Source organism: Chanodichthys erythropterus, chromosome 7 (genome assembly GCF_024489055.1).
Source record: "Chanodichthys erythropterus isolate Z2021 chromosome 7, ASM2448905v1, whole genome shotgun sequence".
NCBI lineage: Eukaryota > Metazoa > Chordata > Actinopteri > Cypriniformes > Xenocyprididae > Chanodichthys > Chanodichthys erythropterus.
In genome coordinates this window covers 2,490,415-2,516,577 of record NC_090227.1, presented here as the reverse complement: position 1 = coordinate 2,516,577, position 26,163 = coordinate 2,490,415, and the positions used below count along the sequence as shown (strand labels likewise).

General features: G+C 35.6%; 2 protein-coding genes across 2 annotated transcripts; one reads left to right on the top strand and one right to left on the bottom strand.

Annotated features, from left to right (window-relative positions):
* The first annotated feature begins 97 nt into the window (after positions 1 to 97).
* Positions 98 to 15,638, top strand: shkbp1 (SH3KBP1 binding protein 1). The gene is made up of 18 exons (XM_067389590.1): positions 98 to 293; positions 552 to 605; positions 807 to 852; positions 942 to 1,015; positions 2,140 to 2,198; positions 2,298 to 2,378; positions 2,456 to 2,623; positions 5,085 to 5,175; positions 5,264 to 5,454; positions 5,538 to 5,653; positions 5,794 to 5,881; positions 6,332 to 6,448; positions 8,604 to 8,774; positions 8,869 to 9,024; positions 10,550 to 10,646; positions 10,791 to 10,975; positions 11,051 to 11,177; positions 12,928 to 15,638. Exons 1-18 carry the CDS (start codon positions 247 to 249, stop codon positions 13,559 to 13,561), a joined length of 2,502 nt encoding a protein of 833 aa, XP_067245691.1. The 5' UTR covers positions 98 to 246; the 3' UTR covers positions 13,562 to 15,638.
* A 177-nt stretch (positions 15,639 to 15,815) lies between these two features.
* Positions 15,816 to 24,527, bottom strand: esrrd (estrogen-related receptor delta). Its single transcript, XM_067388921.1, has 7 exons — positions 23,764 to 24,527; positions 22,463 to 22,857; positions 21,298 to 21,414; positions 19,246 to 19,356; positions 18,904 to 19,065; positions 18,548 to 18,817; positions 15,816 to 16,938 (listed from the first exon to the last, which is right to left on the bottom strand). The coding sequence occupies exons 1-7, from the start codon at positions 23,808 to 23,810 to the stop codon at positions 16,694 to 16,696; spliced, it is 1,347 nt and encodes a 448-aa protein (XP_067245022.1). The 5' UTR covers positions 23,811 to 24,527; the 3' UTR covers positions 15,816 to 16,693.
* Positions 24,528 to 26,163: the final 1,636 nt, after the last annotated feature.

Below are 26,163 nucleotides of genomic sequence, written 5' to 3'. Positions count from 1 at the left end.
TAGATTTAGTTTTAGTTTTGACTGAAATACTCGTATTTGATGTTTATATATCATATGGTTTATGACTTTTATTTTGAAATACAGCGCCCATCCACTTCCGCAAGAAATATTCTGTTACAACTTCCGCTCTTTCGCTGTTTCCTCACTACGGCTTCTACAATTAAATGGCTTTTATAATGAAAATATTATTAATACCTACTTAAATATCCGATAAGATATGAATGTTTTGCCTTGAAATCGACCACCATGGCGAGGATTGGAGACATCATTCATCTGAACGTCGGGGGCAAAAGGTGGTGTATTAAAGCAATATCCTGTTCGAAACAAGACAATAACTGTTCATTTACAGCAGAAACTTTATTATAGTCTTCATAACTAGTTTACAGTAGTGTTTTAGTATTGTTTTTCATTTATCCTACGTACTGTAAGAGCAGCAGACAGTAATAAACATCTGCATTCCTCTACAAGCGGCCTGATCTGTAACTCTGCTGTCTTATTGCAAGTTTCGGGCTAAAAATGTTTTATTTTTATTTTTGAAAATGTAAACACAGGTTCAGTACCTCCAGACAGACTCTGACGTGGGTTCCTGACTCCTTTTTCTCAAGGTTTGTGTGTCAGATAAAGCTAAAATAGATCAAACCCTTCCTTCTTGTTTGTATGTTGTGGCTTAAAAGATGATATAATAATAATAACTGACCATACTCATCTTATTAGGACAAATAAAATGCAATAAAATGGTTAATAATATATATTTTGTTTATATAGGTGCGTACATAATAATTAAATGTTGTTTTTTTTCTGTCTAGTTTATTAAGTGGACGGATATCAACACTTAAAGATGAGACTGGAGCGGTAAGATTCATATGATCATAATAATAATTATATAATATTTTACTCCTTGAGCCATTTAAAGGTTCTTAATGTAATGTTTGTCTTTTCAGATTTTCATAGACAGAGATCCGTCTCTGTTTGCTCCCATTCTGAACTTTCTGCGCACCAAAGAGCTTCACCCCAGGTAAACATTATATGTGTTTTTCTGTTAAAGGTGCAATATGTAATATTTTTGAGTAAGCTATCCAAAAACCACTAGGCCAGTGTTATATATTTTCTTCACTTGAGTACTTACAATATCCCAAATGTTTGCAACTATTTGTAAATAGTGAGAAAATTGCAATTTTACCCAAGGCTCCGGGACGTGTGAGGAGTTGCTTGTCAATGGCATCATACCCGCGTTACCCTCGGTTCCCGGTTTTATTTTGTAGAAACCATGGAAACACCAAAGACGCTTTGATATTTACATGTTTTAATAGACAAATGAACAACTGTTTTGATATATTTATAGGCAGAAAACTAATTATTGTTATATAGCTCAACACGTTTAACATTATTGTTTAAATCTAATTTTCTTGATTTTTTTTGCCATGCTTTACCACGCCTCAGAGAAAAACACTATTTTGTGAAGTAGCTAACATAGCATAATCAGATGCAGCTTTATTTTTAGTTACAGTAATACAGCATTTTCTCCATCATACAATACGTTTTCAAAATGAATAGCATGTCATTTATCAACACAAGCCATCCAGCATTTAATCTGATATTGTAAAATGGATCTATCTCACTGCAGTGTGTAACAGTGTCTCACAGCAGCCGCCGAGCGAACGCACAGAGTAACGTTATAACATCATTTTCAACACTCTCAAATGTATCTAATATGATAAACAGAGCTGCGTTACCTCATACTCATGACCGGATTAGCGGAAACAGCGCTGGTGACTGTGTCATAATAAAAGTCCGTTGCTCGTGAGGCGTGTGTTGATCAATCGCTCCAGCTCCTCGTTCAGCTCCACAACACTCGCTCCTGCTCTGCTTCACACTACAGTAACGTTAATAATCGCATCCATGAACATGATTTCTTCCCGAGTCCTATCCTGATTGTTTCCACCGGCTGTGAGGTGAAGATCACATGTCCCAAGATTCCACGCTCAAACTTGGCGTCATCAAGCTACGCCTTTGTTTCGAATAGACCTCTAGCGACCTCTAGTGGACTGAAAATATTACATATTGCACCTTTAACTGTGATATAGATTATTAAACACTGTGAAATTAAGTCTCTTATTATGGAAACTGTTTTTATGACAGGTCCATCGATGTTCACTTATTAATGCACGAGGCTGAGTTCTATGGGATCACGCCGCTGGGTGATTATTCTCACATCTTATACTGCTTCATGTTTATTAAAGGAAATGAAGGTTTGCATGTAGTTTGTGGCATTAATTATTGGGTCTTTCCCTCTCCAGTGCGGAAGCTGCAGTTGTGTGATGAGTTGGATCGCTCCTCCTGCGGGAACGTGTTGTTCAATGGATACCTGCCGCCTCCAGGTACAGTAAACACAAACCCTGACTGTATGAAAAGACAGCATCTTTTAGTCATGATGACGAGTGTGTGTGTGTTGCAGTGTACCCAGTGAAGCGCAGAAACAGGCACAGTGTGGCAGGACCCCAGTACATGGGTGGCCGCGCGGGGCCGGTGGAAAGAGCCCCTGTGAGGAGGAGTAACACAATGCCGCCCAACCTGGGCAACGCTGGCATACTGGGCAGAGCTGTCATTGAGGAGAGAGTGCCAGGTCTGCCTTCACTTCCTTTCAGTATTCTATTCTACTTCAGTTTACTACACTTCTCTATTCAATTCTGTTCCACATACTCTCATTTACTGTACTATTTTCTGTTATATTCCATTCTACTCTGACATACCGTGTTCTGTTTTGTTCTGTTCTAATATATTTACTTTAAGCTATTCTATTTTCTATTCTACCGATTCACTTAGAAAATCAAAATACCCCATAGATTTTTTTTATTCATTTTTTTAACTGCCTGTTTTGGGGCATCATTAAATATGCGCCGATTCAGGCTGCGGCCCCTTTAAATGCTGACGCTCCCCGCCCCCGGAGCTTGCGACTGCTTTAAACAGCATAAACAAAGTTCACACAGCTAATATAACCCTCAAAATGGATCTTTACAAGATGTTCATCATGCATGCTGCTTGCATACATTGGATCATGTGAGTATAGTATTTATTTGGATGTTTACATTTGATTCTGAACGAGTTTGATGGTGCTCCGTGGCTAAAGCTAACATTACACACTGTTGAAGAGATTTATAATCTGCAAGTGACTGCAAGTGTTTAATAATGAAAATAGCGACGGCTCTTGTCTTCGTGAATACAGTAAGAAACGATGGTAACTTTAACCACATTTAACAGTACATTAGCAACATGCTAACGAAACATTTAGAAAGACAATTTGCAAATATCACTTTAAATATCATGATATCATGCATCATGTCAGTTATTATTGCTCCATCTGCCATTTTTCACTATTATTCTTGCTTGCTTACCTAGTCTGATGATTCAGCTGTGCAATGCCTTGAACATGGGCTGGCATATGCAAATATTGGGGGCATACATATTAATGATCCCGACTGTTACGTAACAGTCGGTGTTATGTTGAGATTCACCTGTTCTTCGGAGGTCTTTTAAACAAATGAGATTTATATAAGAAGGAGGAAACAATGGAGTTTGAGACTCAGTGTATGTCATTTCCATGTACTGAACTCTTGTTATTCAACTATGCCGAGGTAAATTCAATTTTTAATTCTAGGGCACCTTTAAATAGTCAGGCATAGCATTCATTTAGTTATTCAAATGAAAGACGGCATAAAAAATGAATAAATAAAGACGAACCTCAGTGTTCTCCTCGGCTAAATTCAATTCGACCATCAGTTTTCACACTTTCATGTGAAAAAAAGCATCAAAAATTAAATGTTTATTGTGCACTTTAGTTAGATTAACTGAATAAAATGTGTGTTTTCACAAGTGTGCTGAAATCATTGATCTTGTGCTGCACTGACTGACAGCTGCTGTGATTATAAAGTGGAAGCGTGGTGCTCGTATTCATTCACAAGAAAAGTTATTGTTTTTCATGAGATTTTGTGAGTACTTCATACTTCACATTGACAAAATGTATTTATAAACCTAGTTATTTTATAATGTTTAATAATTGGTCAAAAACGAAACTAGGTGAAAAACAGTTAGAGGAAATGGCTGATATATGCACAAATAAATGCTACTCTGCCGCCACCTGCTGGTTAAAGTGGTAATTATTTTATTTTTTATTTTTAAATAAGTGTTTTCTATCAAATGTTGAATTTCCTACATTTTGAAACGTTTGATTTTACCACTGGGACAATCTCAGAAGGATGAAAAAATAAGTTAATTTTATTCTGTTCTATTTTACTCCTAATTTGTGCTCTGATTTGTGCTATTCTATTGTGTTCTACTTAATTCCTTTTTTATTTTACCCATTTCTACTCCTTAGTCTTTATCTACTCAGGTCTGGGTTATATAAAATTATTATTTTACTCAAATAATGTTTACCCTTGTTTATTCTATTTTATTCTCTCTATTCTAATCTAGTAATTTTTACACATTTGTTCCATTGTATTCCATCTTGTTCTACTCAGTTGCATTCAGTTCTGTTTTACTCATTTCTACTCCAGTTTATTGTATTCTATTCTGTTTTACTCAGTTCTGCTCTAATCAGTTCCATTCCATTATACTAAATTCTTCTCATTTCTACTCTGGATTATTTTATTCTGTTTTATTCTACTGGTTTATACTATTCTGTTCTATTTTACTCTCCTAATTTCTGCTATGATTTGCTCTATTTTATTCTACTCAGTTCTGTTTTATTACATTTTATTTTACTCAAATAACTTTTTCCCTTGTTTATCCTATTTTACTCTGTTCTACTCTACTCATTTGTACTCTAATTTGTCCATTCTATTCCATTTCATTCTACTCCGTTGTATTCAGTTCTGTCTTTACTAATTTCTACTCCAGTTTAATTTATTCTATTCTATGCTCTAATCAGTTCTATTCTATTTTACACAATTCTACTTATTTCTACTCTGGTTTATTCGATTCCATTTTTTTTTGTTTCCTGCTAAACAGTTCTCTTGTGTACACCTTTTGTTCATTTAAAATAGTAATTTCTAATGATTTCTCGAATCATGTGCTCTGATGTTTAGGTCCGGTCTCTGATCCAGGCATGGTCCGAATCATATGCGGTCATCATAACTGGATTGCTGTGGCGTATGCCCAGTTTGTGGTCTGTTACAGGTAGGGTTCCTCTTTGAACACGTCACCAATAGCAATGATTTGGATGCACATATGGGATGTTTTAAAATATGACATCACTCATGCTCAGGGTTAAAGAGTCTACTGGATGGCAGCAGGTCTTCACCAGCCCTCGGCTGGACTGGGTGATTGACAGGGTGGCTCTTAATGCCAAGGTCATGGGCGGCTCGCTAGGGGACAACGATAAGATGGTTGCTGTGGCGTCGGGCACGGAAATCATACTGTGGGCTATCTGTCCTGATGGCAATGGCAGTGAAATTGGTAAGGTCTCATTTCATATAATGCACTTGGTTCTGGAAAGCAAAGTTCTTGATCTGCGAGGCTCTGTTCGTTCTGATCCGCAGGCGTGTTCAGTCTGAATGTGCCGGTGGAGGCTTTGTTCTTCGTGGGAAATCAGCTCATTGCCACCAGCCACACAGGCAAAGTGGGAGTGTGGAACGCTGTCACCAAACACTGGCAGGTAAAGTCCAGCTGAGAGCTGATTAATTAGACGTTTTCTGCATTTGTTCAGATTACATTTGAAAGGAAACTGATTTCTTCATGGTGTACCGAACAAGGGGAAGCGCTCACTTCCTGATGTCTTCACCTCTCTTTATGCAGAACCAGGATGTTGTTCCCATCAACAGTTATGACACAGCCGGATCTTTCCTCATTTTGGGATGTAATAACGGATCTATTTACTATATAGGTAAAGTGACGATCAGACCTGAATACTATCTGTTTTATGTTTGTCATGTTCATCTTCAAAACACAAATGACGATATTTTTAATGAAATCTGAGAGGTTTCTTTCCCTCCATTACAAATCTATCTATTCACCACTAACTCTTGACGCTTCAAAACATTCATAAAGAGATTGTAAAATAAATCCATATGATTTATCACTTTATATGATGAACACATTGGTTTAGGCATTGCTACAGGATTATATAATATAAAAATATAAACTATTTATAGTTGAATTTCAAGCTAAAACAGTAATATTGTGATATACTGTATGCAGTTAATGTGATTATTCTTGCTTAAGCTGTTATAATTTTAGATATACTAAAGAATACCGCCCACTACCTCGCGTTTATGATTGTTCAGATGCTTATCAAGCTGATGACTGACACGTCGTCCATGCCTGTGTCTTTCAGATGTCCAGAAGTTTCCGTTGCGGATGAAGGATAATGATTTGTTGGTGACTGAGCTGTATCGAGATCCCACTGAAGATGCTATTACTGCTCTGAGTGTCTACCTTACGCCCAAAACAAGTAACAGCCTCTGATATCTTCTAACACACGCCTAGACCAGAGGCAAATCACGCTCCAGTTGATCACACAATTATGACACACCCCTTGAAAAAAAGAAGTGCATACTTTTAAAAAGAGCTCTTATTATGAAATTAGGGCTGTCAAATGATTAACCGCGATTAATCACATACAAAATAAAAGTTTGAGTTTGTATAATATATGTGTGAGTAATGTGTGTAATTAATATGTATATATAAATACACACAAATTAATGTATATATTTAAGAGAAATGTTATTTATGTACAAAAAATGTATTTATATATAATATAAATTATATAAAAATATAAATATATACATATACTTGTAAATATTTCTCAAATATATACATGGATGTGTTTGTATTTATATATACATAATAATTAAACACAGTACACCCACATATATTAGGCAAACTCAAACTTTTATTTTGTATGCGATTAATCGTGATTAATCGTTTGACAACCCTAAAATTAATTTACTTTAATAGAATATACTTTAGCGCGAAATGAACGTAATTGTGTTTTCAGACACTTTGAGTATTTACAATGTATTAGTTTAAATTTACATTAAATGCAATTAGTTGAACTTTTTAGTGTTTTTTTTGATTCACTTAAGTACATCTTTATATGTAATTTCATAATTACTTCTATTGTCTTTGAAAGTGTACAATTAAAAATTGTATTCACTTACTTTTCATGTGCTTTAATATGTTAGTCAACACATCAAAATAAGTGTGTTTGTAATAAGTGGATTATTAAAAAATGATTTTAAAGTTAAAATGCACTTTTTAAAAGTGTACTTAAGATACGTAGTCATGAAAGTGTAATCTCTTTAAAGGCCTGTTCACACCAGGAAGAATGATAACTATATTAGCGTCCACACTAGCAGACGATATCATTCACGATATTCTAAGCGCGCTGCAGTTTTGTCGTCTGCCACTTTAAATGCTCAAGCTCTTTAGAGCATGATGGATTCTGATTGGCTGTGAATGTTTTTATCGTTCATCAGCTGGAAAAAATCATTTTGAAAGTGATGCCAACGATGTTGTTCTTCTGTGCCATTATGGTTATAGTTGTGGTGTGTATTTATTATATAATATAAAATTCTAAATTCTTCTCTGCTATTATATTTATATTTTTTAGAACTATCATTATCGTCCTTGCTGTGAACAGGCTTTAAGTGTACTTAAAGGCACCATATGTGCGTTTTTTTTTATTTTTATTAAAATATCCAAAAACCACTAGAACAATGTTATGCATTAGTCAGTATAGGGAACACATATAAACTATTAACTACGACTTTTCCCTCAATAAATTCCTAATTTACTGCTTACTAATAGTTAGTAAGGTAGTTATTAAGTTTAGGTATTGATTAGGATTAAGAATGTAGAATAAGGTCATGCAGAATAAGGCATTAATATGTGCTTAATAAGTACTAATAGATAGCCAATATTGTATCAATATGCATGTTAATAAGCAACTAGTTAAAAGACAATAAAATAAAGTGTTACCCATGTTATGTATTTTGACTTGTGTACTTGGGTTATCCCAAACGTTTTCAACAATGTTTAAATCCAGAGAAACCGGCTGTCACTGACGTCATATCTGCGCTACCCAGGTGTCTCATAGCAGCCACCGAGTGAATGTACACTTTCAGCACATTTAAATGTACTTAGTATGATTGTTTTAACCATGTAAAACAGTGCTGCGTTACCCCACATACGCAACGAAAAGAGCGGAAGCGGACGATTGCAGCAAAAGCATAATAAAAGCTCTGCTGGACTCGAGATCGGTGTGTACCGCAGGTGTCTATCATTAGCATTCACTCCAGCGGCTTTGTCCCGCTCCCGCGGCTCTCGACCTGTCATGCTTCATACCACCGTAACGTTAGTAAAACTTTAATACATCAGCTCATCCATGAACATGATTTCTTTGATTCACACACTCATTCGCGACATCATCAAGCTACACCTTTGTTTTGATTAAGCGACCTCTAGTGGTGAATATTACATATTGTGCCTTTAAGTGACATATTATCTGCATGTACAGTTTTTTAAAAATATATTTGAATTTGGTACATTTGAGCACACTTCTTTTCCACTGTATCATGGATGTGATAAATGTTCGTGCTCTTTAGGTGACAGCGGGAACTGGATCGAGATCGCGTACGGCACTAGTTCAGGCACGGTGCGCGTCATAGTGCAGCATCCAGAGACGGTGGGATCCGGTCCACAGCTCTTCCAGACCTTCTCTGTCCACCGCAGCCCTGTTACCAAGATCATGCTGTCTGAGAAACATCTCATCTCTGGTGAGGGGTCATATGCACTCAATTATACGCAGAATATAGTGGGAATAAAAGGTGTAAAATCACTACTATTTTCTAAAAATCTTCCTCCATGCAGTGTGTGCAGACAACAATCACGTCCGGACGTGGACGGTGACGCGTTTCCGAGGCATGATCTCCACTCAGCCTGGCTCCACCCCCCTTACTTCCTTTAAGATCCTCTCATTGGACGATATCGACGGCCATGGAGGCTGTGCTGCTGGCACTGAAATAGGTAAAATGGAGTGATCATCAAAAATAATCATTCCTTTAGGACCAAAAGTTTGGAATAATTAAGATCTTTAATTGGAGGTCCCTTCTGCTCACCAAGGCTGCATTTATTTGATTATTATTAAAATTTAGATGAACTGTTGTCTATTGTTATATACTTTTAAAATATAATTTATTCCTGTGATCAAAGCTGAATTTTCTGCATCATTACTCCCAGTCTTCAGTGTCACATGATCCTTCAGAAATCTTTCTAATATGATGATTTGATGCTCAGTTATCATTTATTATCAGTGCTTATTATCAATGTTGAAATGTTTTGGAGATTCTTTGAAGAATAAAAAGTTAAATGAACAACATTTATTTAAAATACAAATCCTTTGTAACATTAAAAAGTCTTTACTGTCACTTATTTTAATATATATATAATATATAATAATTATTATTATTATTATATATTTTTTTTTAAGTTATATTTATGGGCTTTTTGTTCCTTTATTTGGAGAGGACAGTAGAGAGCAGACAGGAAAGCATTGGGCAGGATCGGCAAAGGACCTCGAGATGGGAATCGAACTCGGGTCGCCGTGAATGCATTTGCACCATATAAGGATAAAGGATAAAGGATTTTTTATTGTCATTCCAAAGCATGGTACATGAGCTGGAACGAAATTAGGTACTGAGGTCCGTTTAAAAATACAAACATTCAATAAATAACTAACTACTCATCAATAAATACAATAGTTAAATAACAATAATACAAACCCCTATTAGTGTATGGGTACAATCTCTCCACACTCTAAAAACCCTTAAAAAAATTAACAGCATAGTAGTAAAATTAGTGCAATCCAATTTAGGACAACAAGTTCAATTTATCAATTTGCAATTGGCAGTATTACAAAGTCTCACGGCTTCTGGATAGAAGCTGTTTTTTAACCTTGATGTTCTAGTTCTGATGTTACGCAGCCTCCTGCCTGAAGGAAGAGGGTCAAATAGTCTATTGGCAGGATGAGAGAAATCTTTCGCCACACTAACCACTAGGTTATGGGCGCTGGCTCTTTACTGTCACTTTTGATCAATTTAATGTGTCCTTGCTGAATAAAAGTATTAATATCCTTATTTAACCCAAACTTTTAAGTCGTAAAGTGCATCATGGTTTCCACAAAAAGAACCAAAAAAAAAAAAAAAATGAAGCAGCACAACTGTTTTTAACATTGATAATAATCATAAATGTTTCTTGAGCAGCAAATCATCATATTAGAATGATTTCTGAAGGATCATGTGACACTGAAGACTGCTGAAAATTCAGCTTTGATCACTGGATATAAATTACATTTTAAAATATATTCACAAAGATAATAATAGTAAAACATAATCACAATATTACTGTTTTTACTATGTTTTTGATCAAATAAATGCAGCCTTGGTGAGCAGAAGAGACTTTAAAAACATTAAAAAATAATATTATTCCAATATTTGGACCGGCAGTGTGTATATATTTATTTTACTGGGTTGACTGACACTTGTTTCTGCAGGCCCGTATGGGGAGCGTGACGAGCAGCAGGTGTTTATCCAGCGCGTGGTTCCTGACACTGATAAACTCTACGTAAGGCTCTCCTCCAATGGGAAGAGGTCAGTTAATATAACTCCCATTAAACTGTTATCTGCATACTACACAAACTCCCTAGCAAATTTGAACAGTAAAGTGTGAATGGTTAGAAAACGTCCTTGAACAACATGGGCATTTGGGTGCTAAACGTGAAGTCTCCTTTGAAGGGTATGTGAGGTGCGCTCAGTGGACGGGACGTCAATCACGTCGTTTGTGGTGCATGAGTGTGAGGGATCCAGCCGCATCGGCTCTAGGCCCCGTCGGTACCTCTTCAGCGGACACAGCAACGGCAGCATCCAGATGTGGGACCTCACGACAGCGATGGAGATCGCTGGGAAAGTGGATATTAAAGGTGAGCATGGAAGAATTAATGAATGTGAAATGCAGCATATGTGCAGCGATCATAATCTCTTTCTGTGTGTTAAAGCTCTCGGCGGTCCCACTGAAGAGGAGCTGCTGGAGCTTCTGGACCAGTGTGATCTGGCACTGACCCGAACGCCAGACATGAGTCCTGCCGCCTCTCTCACACACTCGTCTCGCAACTCTATGTGCAGGTACACACACCTCTCTTTCTCTCGTCTCTGGTCCTACACCCTCAAACACACTTTTCTTTCGACAGCATTAGTGGCATAATGCCGATAATGCCCAACCCTACTTCGTATATTCAAGCGGGACTTTTTTGCAGAAAATATGGAATATTATAATTGACACTAAAATTACAGTTTAACTCCCTGAGGTCTGAAAACGTGCAGGCGCGTTTTGCAGGATTTTTTTCACAATGCAGCAAAACAGACTAAACAGACTTTCTTGTCATAGAGACATAAGTAATATATCAATTGAAACTATAGAATATCTTCTTTTATTTGTGTACAAACACAATGTAGTGCTTTTTGTAAAATAAAGAAAACTAACATGATGCGTGATCTCTCGTCTCCCTCTAAACGAAGTCCAATCTGATAGTTCTCAGAAAATGAACTGTGACTTATGAATACTAATGACAAAAAAATGACACTTATGTCTAAAGAGACGTTGAAATGTCAGGTTTTAAATCGTGCAAGTCAAATCGAAAAACAAACATTCTGTGTTTATGTAATCTGTATGAAAAGAGAGCCATGTCAGAAGTCTGTGATTCAGCTCATTACCCGCTAATGCGGCCCCGTCTATAGAGCCAGCGCTATTCAGACGCATATTCAGAGGCAATACATGCATTCATCGTCTCAATCGTGTATTTATTGTCCTGAAAAGTGTTTATCTGGATATTAAAGCCATGGTTAGCGATCTCTAGAAGACATGCCATTAGTTCCTGGTTCCTTTTCTTCTTTATATGAATTTGTGGCCTAAAGGTGTACAGAGAGCGCCCTCCGGCTGCAAGTATGAATTGAAAACACCATTCCTGAAATGTCCTCTTCTTCTTTAGAATAATTTGAGGACTAAAGGTGTACAGAGAGCGCCCTCCGGCTGCAAGTATGAATTGAAAACACAGTATCCAGCACTCATAGTAATGATAATAAATATTGAATAAATATTACTTCTCAGTATAGAAAATTGACATAAATATATGAGAATCCATCAATATTTCTCCAAATGTGCATGCTTTAAAGCTAAAAGCCTATATGAAATGCCAATAATTGTTGACACTTTGCATCACAGAAATACATGATATTTTAAAGAATTTAATAGAATACCATTATTTTAAATTGAGCTGAGACATGATTGCAGAGGGTTTTTTCACAGCCTACCTGACTGAAAGGCCTCATTAATATGCAAGTCATTTCAGGTCATTATTATGCGATTCTTTTGTCTTATCAGGTGTAAATGGCCCATTATTCATACAGATTCACGCCTCCACGCATACTTTTTTTCTTGACAAGCAGCATAATTTTACATAATTCTGAAGTAAAAACTCTAGCCTACCACCTCCAATACCCAGAAGTCTTGTGAACACAGATTTAATATACTTTTTTTGGCCTTATTTCAGTGACTTAAGTGGTTTTTTTTTTTCAATAACCACGCATAAACATTATTCCTTCAATAAAACAAACATGTAAATGCATGTTCCTCACATATTATTGTAGCCTAGTTTGTGCTGAATACAGTGTAATGACACTTTTGTCATTAATATGTTTTTGAACAACTGAAAAAAGCACAAATGTCAGGGCATGTCAAAATTTCTCCAAGCCCCAAATCAGCCTCAGACTCCAGAGGCTTAAACAATTTTAGTTCTAGTATTGAGCTTGTATTCTCTCCATGCCCTGTATGTGGCACTATCTGCTTATTTACAGTCTCTCATGTGTTTCCCCACAGTCTTCAGTCTCAGTTATGTGAAAGCAGTCGAGCTGCCACTGGTTTCCGGGGCCCGGTTCCTCTCTCTGGTAGTCTGCCTCGTCAGGCGCCTTTGGTTCCTCTCAGTAAACCCCGCGAGCTGCCGCCACACCTCGGCCTCAGCCAGTCCTCTCTCGCCAGCAGCGGCAGCAATAGCCCGCACCCCGGCCGGGCGCCTCTGGAGCGTGAGAAGGACCGGGACGGCCTCGGAGCCATCCGGAGAGGCAGCTTTGTGGAGCGCTGTCAGGAAAGAGCCAAGTGCTCGGACACGGGTGGCCTGGACGCGGGGAGGCGGAGTTTAGCTGTGTGCAGTGAGCTCGAGGCTCGTCTCGGCCTCAGAATCCCATCGTCATTCTCCGCCCTGCAAGCGCCATGTTTGTCAACACCACCATCATCTTTAGCTGCATCATCCATGAGAAGACCAGCTCCTGCAGCACCAAACACTGCTCCTTCACCGCTCAGTCCGGCCAGATCGCAAACGCCCACGTCTCCAAGACGACCCCTCACCTCTCCGACCAGCGAGACCCCGTCCAATGAGAATGTAGGTGGACAAGAAAGCCCCGCCTCTCCATCTTCCACCAGCCCCAAACCTCATATGAATGAAACCAGCTTCTGAGAGAGAATTCAGCAACAAAAAGTGTTCTGAATGAATGTTGTAGCCACAACAAATTCTGAATATATCGATAAATACATATTAAAAAATAGTGCTGTCAAATGATTAACTTCTCGATTGATCTCATCCAAAATAAGTTTAATATATATGTGTACTGTGTATATTTATGTTTATATAAATACACACACATGCATGTATATATTTAACAAAAATATATGTATATATAAAATATTTATATATAAATATACATGTAAATATTTAAATAAATACATATATGTGTGTATATTTATATATACATAATAAAAATACACAGTACACATATATATTATGTAAAAAACCTTTTATTTTGGATGCGATTGTTTGACAGCGCACACACACACACACACATATGCATACATACATATATATATATATATATAATTAGTATTATATTTCAAAATTTACAAAATATATATATTCCTTCTTTTAGAGCAGTGTTCTCAGTATCACAGGGTGCCTTATGATATTGAATGTGGAAAATATGAATATTGCATGTAAATGAGGAAAAAATTCACATTCCATGGAACAAAAAAAAAAGGAAGTACTTTCAATTGTGTACATTTACTGCTTTTGGGTCATATTAAAGTTGAAGGCAGGTTTGTTTTATCATGTTATGCAAAAACGGACTTGCTTTAAAGCTGAATACTGTATGTTTTTGCATGATAATATACTTATCAAGCATAATATGTGAAGACAACAACTAACAATGGCTGAAAAGTCGGTACACTGTGGCTCTGCTGCTGTCAAAACATTGATCCAGCAACAATGGCTCAACCAATCGAGCGAGTTTGGGGCGGGACTGTGTGTTTAGCCAACCAATGGCAGATGAGGGGTGTGTCTAAGTGGCCTCATTGAATTATTGATTACTTTATCAATTCCATCTGGTAATGTTGCTGGCGCAGACATCACACACTTCACCTTCTTGAGGCTTTGTTGTTGTTTAGTACGTCACACTGGTTAGTTGTGCACTGGTTAATATTACTGCATGAACTTTCAGAATGCAAATATGTGTGAACATTGTTCAGATTAACAGGGTTATGCAATTAGTGCTCGAATGCTTTTTTAATAGTCAATGCGGATACTGAAATATAGGGATACATATGTTTACACACACACACACACACACACACACATATATACATATATATATATATATATATATATATATATATATAATGATATATAATGGTAGCAAGTAAGATGTAAAAAACAGATGCATTTAAATGAATACTTATTTAATGCAATACTCAAAATTCATTTAAAATATTTGTAAACAAAAAAAAGTCCCATTGGTCCCAACACTTTATCGTCTCATGATGATAATCACAAAATATCAAACAATTGGATTATGTGTGGAAAAAAAACTATTCTTCTAAAAATGTAATTTATTTGAATATGTAAAAAAACCAAAAAACATTTGTATGTGTCAATAACTAACAAAACCATTTGTAATCCAGCTTGAGAAAAACTGTGAGATAAAGAGGACAGCAATAGTGTAAGTAATGCTTGAATTCTTGCCGGCAGTGACTGAGCAGCTCTTGTTACATGCAATACGATGTATATATAATCGGCAAACATTCAATGCAATTTCTGTGAATCCAACAGACTCCTGTTCAGTTGTCAGTGTGTTACACCTGAAAGAGGTCATTGTGGGTAAATGTGGACAGTCTTAGCTGCTGTAGGAGGATCGGTGTGCCTTTGAAATGAGCTGTTAGTGTAGTAAAAACATCAGTTACACCTTAAAGTCAGCTTGAATTTGATTGTGGCCGAATGTGAAGAACCCCAAACCATGCAGGAAGCTGCAGTCCTGTACTTCTAAATGTTCAGTGCTCATATCAACACCTCACATCCTGTTTATGATAATGCTTGAAAATGTGTTATCTATAGTTATGTTATAGTTATCCCTTAATGTAAACTGAAATGTTTTGGTGATGATTGTAATGACACTCGGATGCTGTGAATGCAACGAATCTTGTGTTTAACATGAACCATTTGATAAGTTATAATTGCTTCTTTTTTTTTTACTGTATTCCTTCTAGAACACTGAATTAAACTTTTTTTTTTCTAAGTTATTGTATGTGCACTCATTCAGTTATCAACACCAGGAAAAAAGCACTTGATAATTTCCAAAAAAATAATTTATTTTCATATAAATAACAGCAGATGGTACTCGTAATAAATTAGACGATAAACAGAAAGGCTTGACAATGTGCTGCAGACTACAGAGAGTTTATGATGCTGATCGCTGGAACTGTTTTGCAGAAATATATTGCGTCTTTGATATTGATAACCAAATTCCCAAATCTAGACAAAATAAAATCTACAGAACAAAAAAAAATTGAAAAATATTGATATCATGTAAAATCCTAAAAAAAAAAAAAAAACTATACTATTGCCAACACCTTATAAAACGGTAATCTCCATGAATCTCGTGTAAATCAAATAAATAGTAAAAGATTGTGCTTCAGTGAGACGGAGAGTGATATTAAAGGGTTAGTTCACCCAAAAATGAACATTTCTGTCATTAATTACTCACCCTCATGTCGTTCCAAACCTGTAAGACCGTCGTTCATCTTCAGAACACAAATTAAGATATTTTTGATGAAATCCAAGAGCTTTCTGATCTCCCTATACACAATTTATGACATCCGATTGAGTCATAACCAATTTAAAGGTCCAGAAAAGACATTGTTAAAATAGTCCATGGTTCAATCTTAATGTTATAAAGCAAAGAGAATACTTTTTGTGCGCAAAAACGAACAAAAATAACGACTTTATTCAACAATTTCTTCCCTGTCTGTTGTAAACAGTGCAGCGATTCCGGGTACAAAGTTAAATATCTTAATTTGTGTTCTGAAGATGAACGAAGGTCTTACGGGTTTGGAACGACATGAGGGTGAGTAATTAATGACAGGATTTTCATTTTTGGGTCAACTAATCCTTTAACCTCTCGTCATCAAGTGCAGTTTAGCTGCCAAACTCCGAAGAGCTGCTTTTTGCGTTAAACGTCATTCTGGACGTGACCCTGATCTCCACGTGACGGTTCGGCTGCTTTATAACAACATCTTCCAGCCTCTCAGTCCACACTGTCCCAGTCTAGATCTTGGCATCCAGCATCTCCAGGAAGAGTTTGTGCATGGGGACGTGGCCCTCCGTGTGCAGCCGGCTGAAGCAGCGTACGGCGCGGTGGGCCGTCTGTCTCAGCAGCGGCAGCGTCATGAGGAGCCTCCCGGCGCGATGAGGCTCGGACGGCCGCTGGCCGCTCTCGTACTCCTGCAGGGCCTCGTGGAGCGCGTCCTGGAAACACTGCACGGCGTCTGCGCCCTCCACGTTCTCTGCGTCTGGAAGGAAACCATCGGCAAGGTCATTTATGACATCCGATTGAGTGTTAAACACTCTGTTGTCTTTACTTAAAAACACATCTACACTCATTGTTGATGCTTAATGGACTGGCCGAGCACATCCATTTGGTTACGCTCTTCAGATTTTTCTGTGTCAAGAGCAAAAACAATAGTTTTCCTGACTCGAAACTGCCCTGTGGTCAAATGCAAGCTGGGAGACTAATGGTTTATTGATCTGTGCTCCGGACTGCTGGATTCATATTGATTGTTTTTTCTTGGCCAATGAGTTTGAGACTAAAAATGGGAACTAAAATGAAGTTGAATGAATTAATCACATAAACCAGATATAGACAGTTTAAGCAATCCCTGAACACTTTAATAGAACCGTATGAATCAGGAGAGCAAAACAATTAACACAAATACACCTCACAGTTTATTAACACACAACCTCTTCTTACATGAACTACAGTCAAAGGTTCTGACATGCTGAATTTCTGTTTATACATAATCTTTTGATCTGAAGACTTTGCTTTGTTTTGTAGTATATATAGTTTTGTGTGTATATATATATATATATATATATATATATATATATATATATATATATATATATATATATATATATATATATATATAATAAAACAATATTCATTATTTATATTGTATTATTTAGTTTAGTATAATATTATAATTAATATTTATGTATTTTTATATAATACAATATAGCATTATTTTATTATTCATTATTTATATTATATTCATTATTTAATTTTGTATAATACATATTTTTGTGAATTTATTATTCATCTAGAATTAGCTTTGTATAATAATAAAAATTATAATGAATTTCTATGAATATATATATAAAATATAATAATACATATAATATATAATTATTAATATTATATATATATATATATATATATATATATATATATAAACAATGCAGTTATTTATATTATATTCATCATTTAGTGTAACATAATAGTATAATTAATATTCACATATTTATGTATATAATAGCATTACTTTATTATTCATTATTTATATTATATTATTTTATTTTGTATAACTCATATTTTTGTGAATTTATTATTCATTATCTAGAATTAGCATTGTATAATAATAATTATAATAATGAATTTATATATATATATAAAATATAATAATACATATATATATATACATATATAATGCATATAATATATAATTATTCATTATTTATATTATATTCATTATTTAATTTTGTACGATAATATAATTCATATTCACGTATTTCGTATTTTTATATATAATAGCATTACTTTATTATTCATTATTTATATTATATTCATTATTACATTTTGTATGATAATATAATTCATATTTGTGTTTTTATATCAATTTATTTTATTACATTATAATCATTATTTAGTCATTTTCAGTATTACAATTAATAGTATTTTTGTATAATAATAATATAATGATATTAATATATATTTAATATACACCATAATATAACATACATTTTTATTTATTTATTTATTTTTACTGATTATTAAGTTTAAGCCTCGACATTCAGACCAGCTGTTGAAGTGGATGAATTACTGGTCATATACAGTATGTATACCTGAGTTGGCCAGAGACATGGCTTTGAGCGTGAGCATCTCCTCCTGGTTCAGGCCCATCTGTTGGTACTTGGAGGTAAGATGTCTGAGGGCCGTGTAGAGATCGTGCAGTCCCGCGGCTCTGCTCTGGCTCTCGTTCAGACGCAGGTTCTCCGCAAACTGCAGCTCGTCGGCCGAGCCCTGAGATCTCCACACCACGTTCAGCACCAGCGTCTCCATCCAGCCGCTCTGGAGCAAAGCCATCTGATCCACCAAAGAGAGCCCAGTGAAACCTGAAACAACAAAAACAGAATACTGCAATGCTTCGTTTTTAAACGAATAGTGCATCAAAAACATCAAAACAGGACCGCCTGTGTACCTGGTATGTGTTTTGCCCAGCCAATCATAACCAGGAGCTCCCTGTTTAAAAGGTCACATAAGGTCAGCAGCGTTTTAAGGTCACTGTCAGGGGTCGAGGGGTCAGGGGCAGCTCTCAGAGGAGCCGGTTCAGACACGAGCAGCTGAGAGATCACTTTGTTTCCTGGAAAGGAAAAGATGATGCTTTATTGATGAAGTTAAACCCTTAATCAGGTTAAATCCTCAACCAGACCTAATCCACTGAAGACAGTTTCTAACACTCAGAGTTGTGCTTCGGTATTTTTGTTAATAATAAACGGTTAGCAAAGGCTGTTTTAATGAATGTCAGTCCGATGAGACTCACTGATTGATTTGCTTGGATGTGCGTAAGGTGTTTTGGTGAAGAGAGAAAGTGCTGAATCCACTCTGCGCTTGTACTTCTGTCGACCTCCTCTCACGCGGTCCATGCGCACACCTGAACAGGTACATGGAGGTTAACATGTTATTTTAAGCTAAATAAATAGTTCCACTGCTATTCATGTCAAGACACCTGCTTAAAAAAAAAGACATTGTCCAAACATTAGCTATGTTTCCATTCAAAGTTGCACATTTAAATTGTTAGGCCAGTTATCCAATCACAGCCTCTGCTGAGGCAAAGTCACACGTTTTTTTGTTGCACATCGAGGGATTTATTCAGCAAATGTGTTTCCATCGCAGTTGATGCACTTTTTCCTATCGGAATTGTGTGCATACATTTTTTTTTTTATAGAATTGCATCCAGCATTTTTTGTCGATATCCCAAAATGCACATATAAATAGGTGGATGTAAACATAGCTATTGAAAATCTGGGAGTGAAAATCTAATTTAAATCTGGAAAAAAAAAAAAAAAAAAAAACAATGTTTTAGGATTTTGAAATATGCAAAACAAAGAAACCTTATTAAAGAAAATGAAGAATAATTATTTAAGATTGTAGTACAAGCAGTATTTGTTTCATTTTGAACAATGAAAAACACTCATAAAGCATTTATTAATCTTAACTTCATTAATTAATGTTAACTTTAGCATTTATTTATTATTAAAATCAAAAATTGTATCTGTTAATAGTATTAACTGGACCTGAGCTAGCATGAACTAACAATGAACTGCTGTATTTTTATTTATCAAATGAAATAATTAATAAATAATGAATCAAATTTACTGCTCAATGTTAGCTAATGTTAACGAATGGAACCTTATTGTGAAATGTCACTATATAAGCACATGTGGGATAGTCAAATTGTTATGCTACTAATATCTTTTGAAATATTGTATTTAGTGCTGTCAAATCGATTAATCGCATGTGACATAAAAGTTTGTAAATATCAGGGCTTGACATTAAAACCCGCCGTTTAACGCAGTCACTCCTACTAGCCACTTCGGCAGGTTGAATTTTATTTACATTTTTCAGTTACAGTCTTTTAAAAAGGCATCTGAAATAATAAACTAAGTGCAATGTAGTGTCAAAAATATAGATTTTTCTGATACTGAAATATCTGAAATGCTTCCAATATTAGTTTCCCGCAGAATAAACACAGATACCAGCTGCTCTTTCTCTCTCTCTCTCTCATCTCTCTGACAGCGAATCGACCCACAAACCCTCACTCACTCGTTTCATTCTCTACGACTGAATATTGTTGGTGTTTCAGGGCTTGAATTTCGGCGTGGGATTGCAAATAATTTTACTCATTCCTGCAGATTTTATGCTTATACCCAAAGTGCGCTCATATAAACCCACCTTTCAGTGCTAAATTGAGTTATTTTTCGCTGTTTATTGCACTTAAACAGTCAAATACACTCAAGATAATGTTTATGTATTCACATAAACACAGTCAGTTATATTTTAAGTGAACGTAAACAGTTGAGAAAGAAAACGCATGTGTAACTGTATAATGGATCCGTGCGTCAGCTCTTAAAGTGACAGCAGCCTAAATTACCTGCTGCCAAATTATGAGATGATATTAAAAATATCTATATGGCAGTTTTTCCCCGTGGTTTCGATGTCAAAATTGTGGCCAGTGAAAACTGGAAGGCTAGTAACTTTGGAAAACCACTAGCAACAGTGACTGGTGAGCAAAAAAAGTTCATGTCAATATATATATATGAATATATATATATATATATATATATATATATATATTTATATATATATATAATATATCATGATTAATCGATGTGACAGCACTAACTGTATTAAACAGGAATAGTAGACAGAAACGTTAGTGTTCTCAGAGCCCACTGTAAGCATACAGTATATGGGCATAAGTTATTTTTACCCATGCAAAGCAAATATCTACAGATAAATAAAGGTCAAATAATAGCTTTGAGTTTTAGAAAACCTAAAAGACTCCAGCGATCTCATGTTTGACAGAACTCACCCTCTCTCATCATGCCGGCACGCAGGCACTTCTGGAAACGGCAGGCTTGGCATGACTTCCTCCGTCTCTTGGTGATCTCACAGTCATTCACTACAGGACAGCTGTACTCAATGTTTCCTGAAACACCAACATATCAAACTCTATTTACATTGTGCACAGAGCTGCAAAAAGTTATTTTACTTTATTTATTTTTACCCTGTTCAAAGAGCCAGAAAAAGCAGAAATCTTCCTCCTTTCTCAGTACTAGCACTGAGGCAGATATATCTACCATATTTGTTTAATCAAACATAAAGTCCATTTGCTCCACGCTGAGCTTTCACACAGAAATCCATTGGAGTCCAGACAGAGTTCAATTATTGATTTGCACTGCCTCTTAATTTAATAATCATGGAAAGAGGTAGAAAGTTTGTGCTTTCCCAGAGGCGAGCGTATTGAAAACTGTTCAACGCCCATTAATGCCTGGAGAAGCAAATCCTGCATTTTTTCCCCCCACTTCCACAGTTAACTATGATCAATAGATTTCTGTAAAACACGTCGCTGGACAAGACTCTGTGTGATTAGAGCCTCCATTATGTGATTGAACACTTTATCAATATATTGATATGCTAACACACACTGCTTACACTTGTGCGCTGTCTGCCCAAGGCCAAAGCCAATAAAAATGCTCCATCTGTCAGAAACCTAATCATATAACATATCACAGCCAGATTATATTCAATATGCACCAATATGCAACTAATTTTATATTATCCTTGCTATTATTATAGTTATAAAAATGTATTTTCTTACAATAGAAACTTTTTAAATATGTGATAAAAATTCCAGTTGCTAATTATTAATCATTGGCAACATTCCTCATCAGATAATAATAACATAAAACACTAATTTTAACATTAAATACCATCCTAAATAACCAAAACCATGTCAAATGTGTTGACGAAGGCTTCTGAGGTGCTTTGATTAAAACACACTGGGTCTTCACACACAAATCAATGTCAGACAGATAGTTAGCTCGTGTGATATTGATCATTACATTCATTAACAGGCAGCACTGCTGCTTTGAAATGCACCATAAGCCCCTCTCTCACACTCATTTTCATTAATAAAAATTACACACGCTCATATGCATATAATAATAATAATAATAATGTTTTGAGGTCCTCACCTTGAATGGTTCTTTTGAAGAAGGCCTTGCACGCCTCACAGGACGCCACGCCGTAGTGGTAGCCGGACGCGAAGTCCCCGCAGACCAGACACAGGCGCTTGGGCCCGGGGTTCAGCGAGGGGATGTAGTCGCAGCTGAGGAGGGACTCTGTGTGACCGACGGGGTGGAAGAGAGCCGGGGCGCTGCTGCTCGAGATGGAGCTGGAGCTGACGGGGGAGTCCGGGTTCAGAGACGGGTTCCGGGAGAACACGCTGTAGCCGCTGCTGTCCGACGTGCTGCCGGGGCTGAACGGGGTCGCGCTGCTGTCCAGGCCGAACGAGGGGCTCAGCGGGTCGGCTTTGACCGGTGCATCTGTCGGGGACGGTGGGTCATCAGATGTGGACGGATCTAAAAGGCTGATAAGGATGGAGTGGGTTTAAAGTTAGTTTATAACTACATTTATACTGAACTAAGAGGCTAAAGAGGTATAAAATATTTTATTTGTCATTAATTATCATGGCACACTTCTTAAATTAGCCATTCTGATATATGAATGTAGACTGCATGAACTACAGACATGTTAAACTAAATATATTTATAAATGACGATGAATATATATATAATTTCAGTAGTTCATCAGTAGTTAATGCAGTTTATATATATATATATATATATATATATATATATATATATATATATATATATATATATATATATATATATATATACTGCATGAACTACTGACCTGTTAAGCAAAAATATATTTATGAATGACTATGAAAGTATTACAGCAAAACTGAGTTATGCAAAAGCATGCATAATGCACTAATTATAGTCAGTACAAAATCATTAGAAATTAATTATTGCACAGCTTACAAACATTATCATGCGAGTATATACAATTAAGATACAGTTCACAGTTGAAAGATGTTTTATAAGCATTGCATAGTGATTGTACTACACATTTATGATATTTAATGACAAATAAAGCACTATTTACATATTTGAAAAGACATTCAATGTTCACACAGTCTTCTGTCACACCATATATTACACACCACAAACATTTCAGCCCATTAAAACAGTAAACTGAAGCACATTACTGGCATTTTAAAGTCAAATCAAAGAGTTCCCAAAGTTACATAAACTTTAAAACACTCTCAACTTGGTTACTATGACAATTATTAAAATTCAAACCATTTATGGTGACATTTATAAGTCATTGCATGTAAACAAAGATAACAATAAAACATTTTCTACAGTTTAGCTGGTATAAAACAAAATACTTTTCACTTTTTGAACAATAATAGTCCTGTACTTACTTGTGCTGGTTTAGAAACTGGAAGTTCTCACTCAGGCAAAACTCCATAACTGTTTTTCCCCAGGGATTCTGCTTCTGTGAGCGAGAGATGAATCAGCGGGATGAAGGCGGAGGGAGGGAAGCGCTGCAGACTGAGCAGGACCTCCGGAGCGTCAGGTTTATTTAAGTGATGCTCTGTCTGGGCGGGGTCAATCTGTCTAATCCAGATGCATGCTGATTAAAACCCTATTGATGGGTTCTCATAACTGACAGGTCAAATCCTCAAAAACGACAATACAAGCAGGCCGACTGCAAATCACTTGATCAAGGCTAGTTGTTTGTAAAACAACATATTTACACAAGGCTTTCTACTGGGCTTGGAGAGTTATTTAGATACAATCATGACAGCAGTGATTGCACATTTTCATCATTTTTACTGAAGTTTTCAGATGCTCTTTTACACAGTGTTGTATGTAAATAAATATAAAGACATTCCTTATCTGCAGTTGGCTGCGAACACCAACAAACCACTCCCGCAACATCAAGTCTGCTTCATTTCCTTGTTTCCACTGTTGACGCTCAAAACAGCCGCCAATTTGAGCTCTCTGGACTGGAATTACAGGATCTCTGAGGGGTTTGGTCCAATCAGATGACACTCCATTCATTGATTGGTTTTCAGTCCACATCAGTGTAAAGTTAAAGAGAGAATATTTGAGTTAATTCAGCTACTACAGTGAAACCTCTTAGTTGAACTCTTGTACATGGTAAAGTTTGTTTTGAGGATGAGAGAACTGGTGGCGCTTTACAAAAAGGTCTCATTATTAGTTAATGCATTAGATCACGTGAACTGACAATAAGCAAATCAACATTAATGTTTTTTTAATGTTTTTTTTAAAAATACAGTTGTTCACAGTGCAAGTAATGTTCATGGTTGTTATTAACACAGACTATTAAAAATATGTCTGAAACTGAAATAAAATAAAATAAAATATAAATATAATTTGCTAAAACTACCTAAAATGGGGAGGAAAAAAAATAATAATAATAAAATAAAAAGCACATAACTAAATGGATGAAAAAAATAAACTAAAATAAATATATAATATATAAAATTAACATGAAAAATAAAAAAATATATACAAATAAAATAAACCAATAATAAAACTAAAATAACACTGCTAATGTTGACTTTAAACATTTATTATTAAATATTAAAATTAACAGTTGTTATTATTAATTAAAACTATTAAAAACATGATTAAAGCTAAAATAAAATGAAAAAAAAATAAAATAAAATATAAATATCAGTTGAAAAACTTAGAAATGTTGCCTGAAATAAGTTGAAGTTGAAGCACTAAAATTATTAACTGGAAATAAATAAAAACTAAAAACTACATAAAATGGAAATTTTATATATATATATATATATATATATAAAGATAATAAAATGACATAAGCACATAATGAAAGGACTAAAAATTAAACTAAAATAACTTGAAAAATAAAAATACAAAAATAAAAGCTATTTCAAAATATTAATAACAATAATAAAACTAAAATAACACTGCTAATGTTGACTTTTTGAAAATGTATTATTAAATATCAAAATTAACATTTATATCATGCATCGTTAGTTCATGTTAACTAATGTTGTTAACTCATTTTAACAAATGAAACCTTTTTGTAAAGAGTTTCCAGATAATTGTACTGTTTGGGCTAATCTGTTGCATTCTTGCCAAAGCTGAAAATCAGTCTGTTGGTGAATCCAAACAAACACATGTGACTCTGCAGATATGCGTGTGTGTTTTAGTGCAGAAAGCGAGCGCGGCTGTGGATGTTCAGTCAGTAGGTCAGGATTTGTGCCGATTACAGATCTGGTGATGGCAAGCATGATGCTGTAAAACTGCTGAGCTCCAGTGTTCAGCAGCACACGCTGTACCCCAGTGACCTACTGTGAGAGTCGCTGTCATCCTCCGTCTCACTGTGATGCAATACTGACATTATTGCATGCAGTACTTCATTATTATCTATTATTCATTATTATTATTATTATTCATTATTAAGAGATGTACATTTTCTAGGAGTGTCATTATATACAGTTGATATTATCAGCACAGTTTCAGTGAAAAGTTGAAATATTGAACTTCACATGTTTGTGCACAAGCTGACGATCAGCCTCTGTGCAGAGTCACATGATCAGTGTCACCAGTTTGATTAAATAGTGCAGGATCTAAATGTTTATTATTCATTGTAATCTACATAGAAAGATGCATAATCTTTCTTTGTTTTGAATGTATTAATTAAAAATTCAATCAATCAATAAATAAAAATCCTAAAAACGGCTTATTTCTAGAATTAAATGGAAAAAGTAAACTCTTAATAAACAAAATCTCTCTCTCTCTATATATATATGCACTGCCAA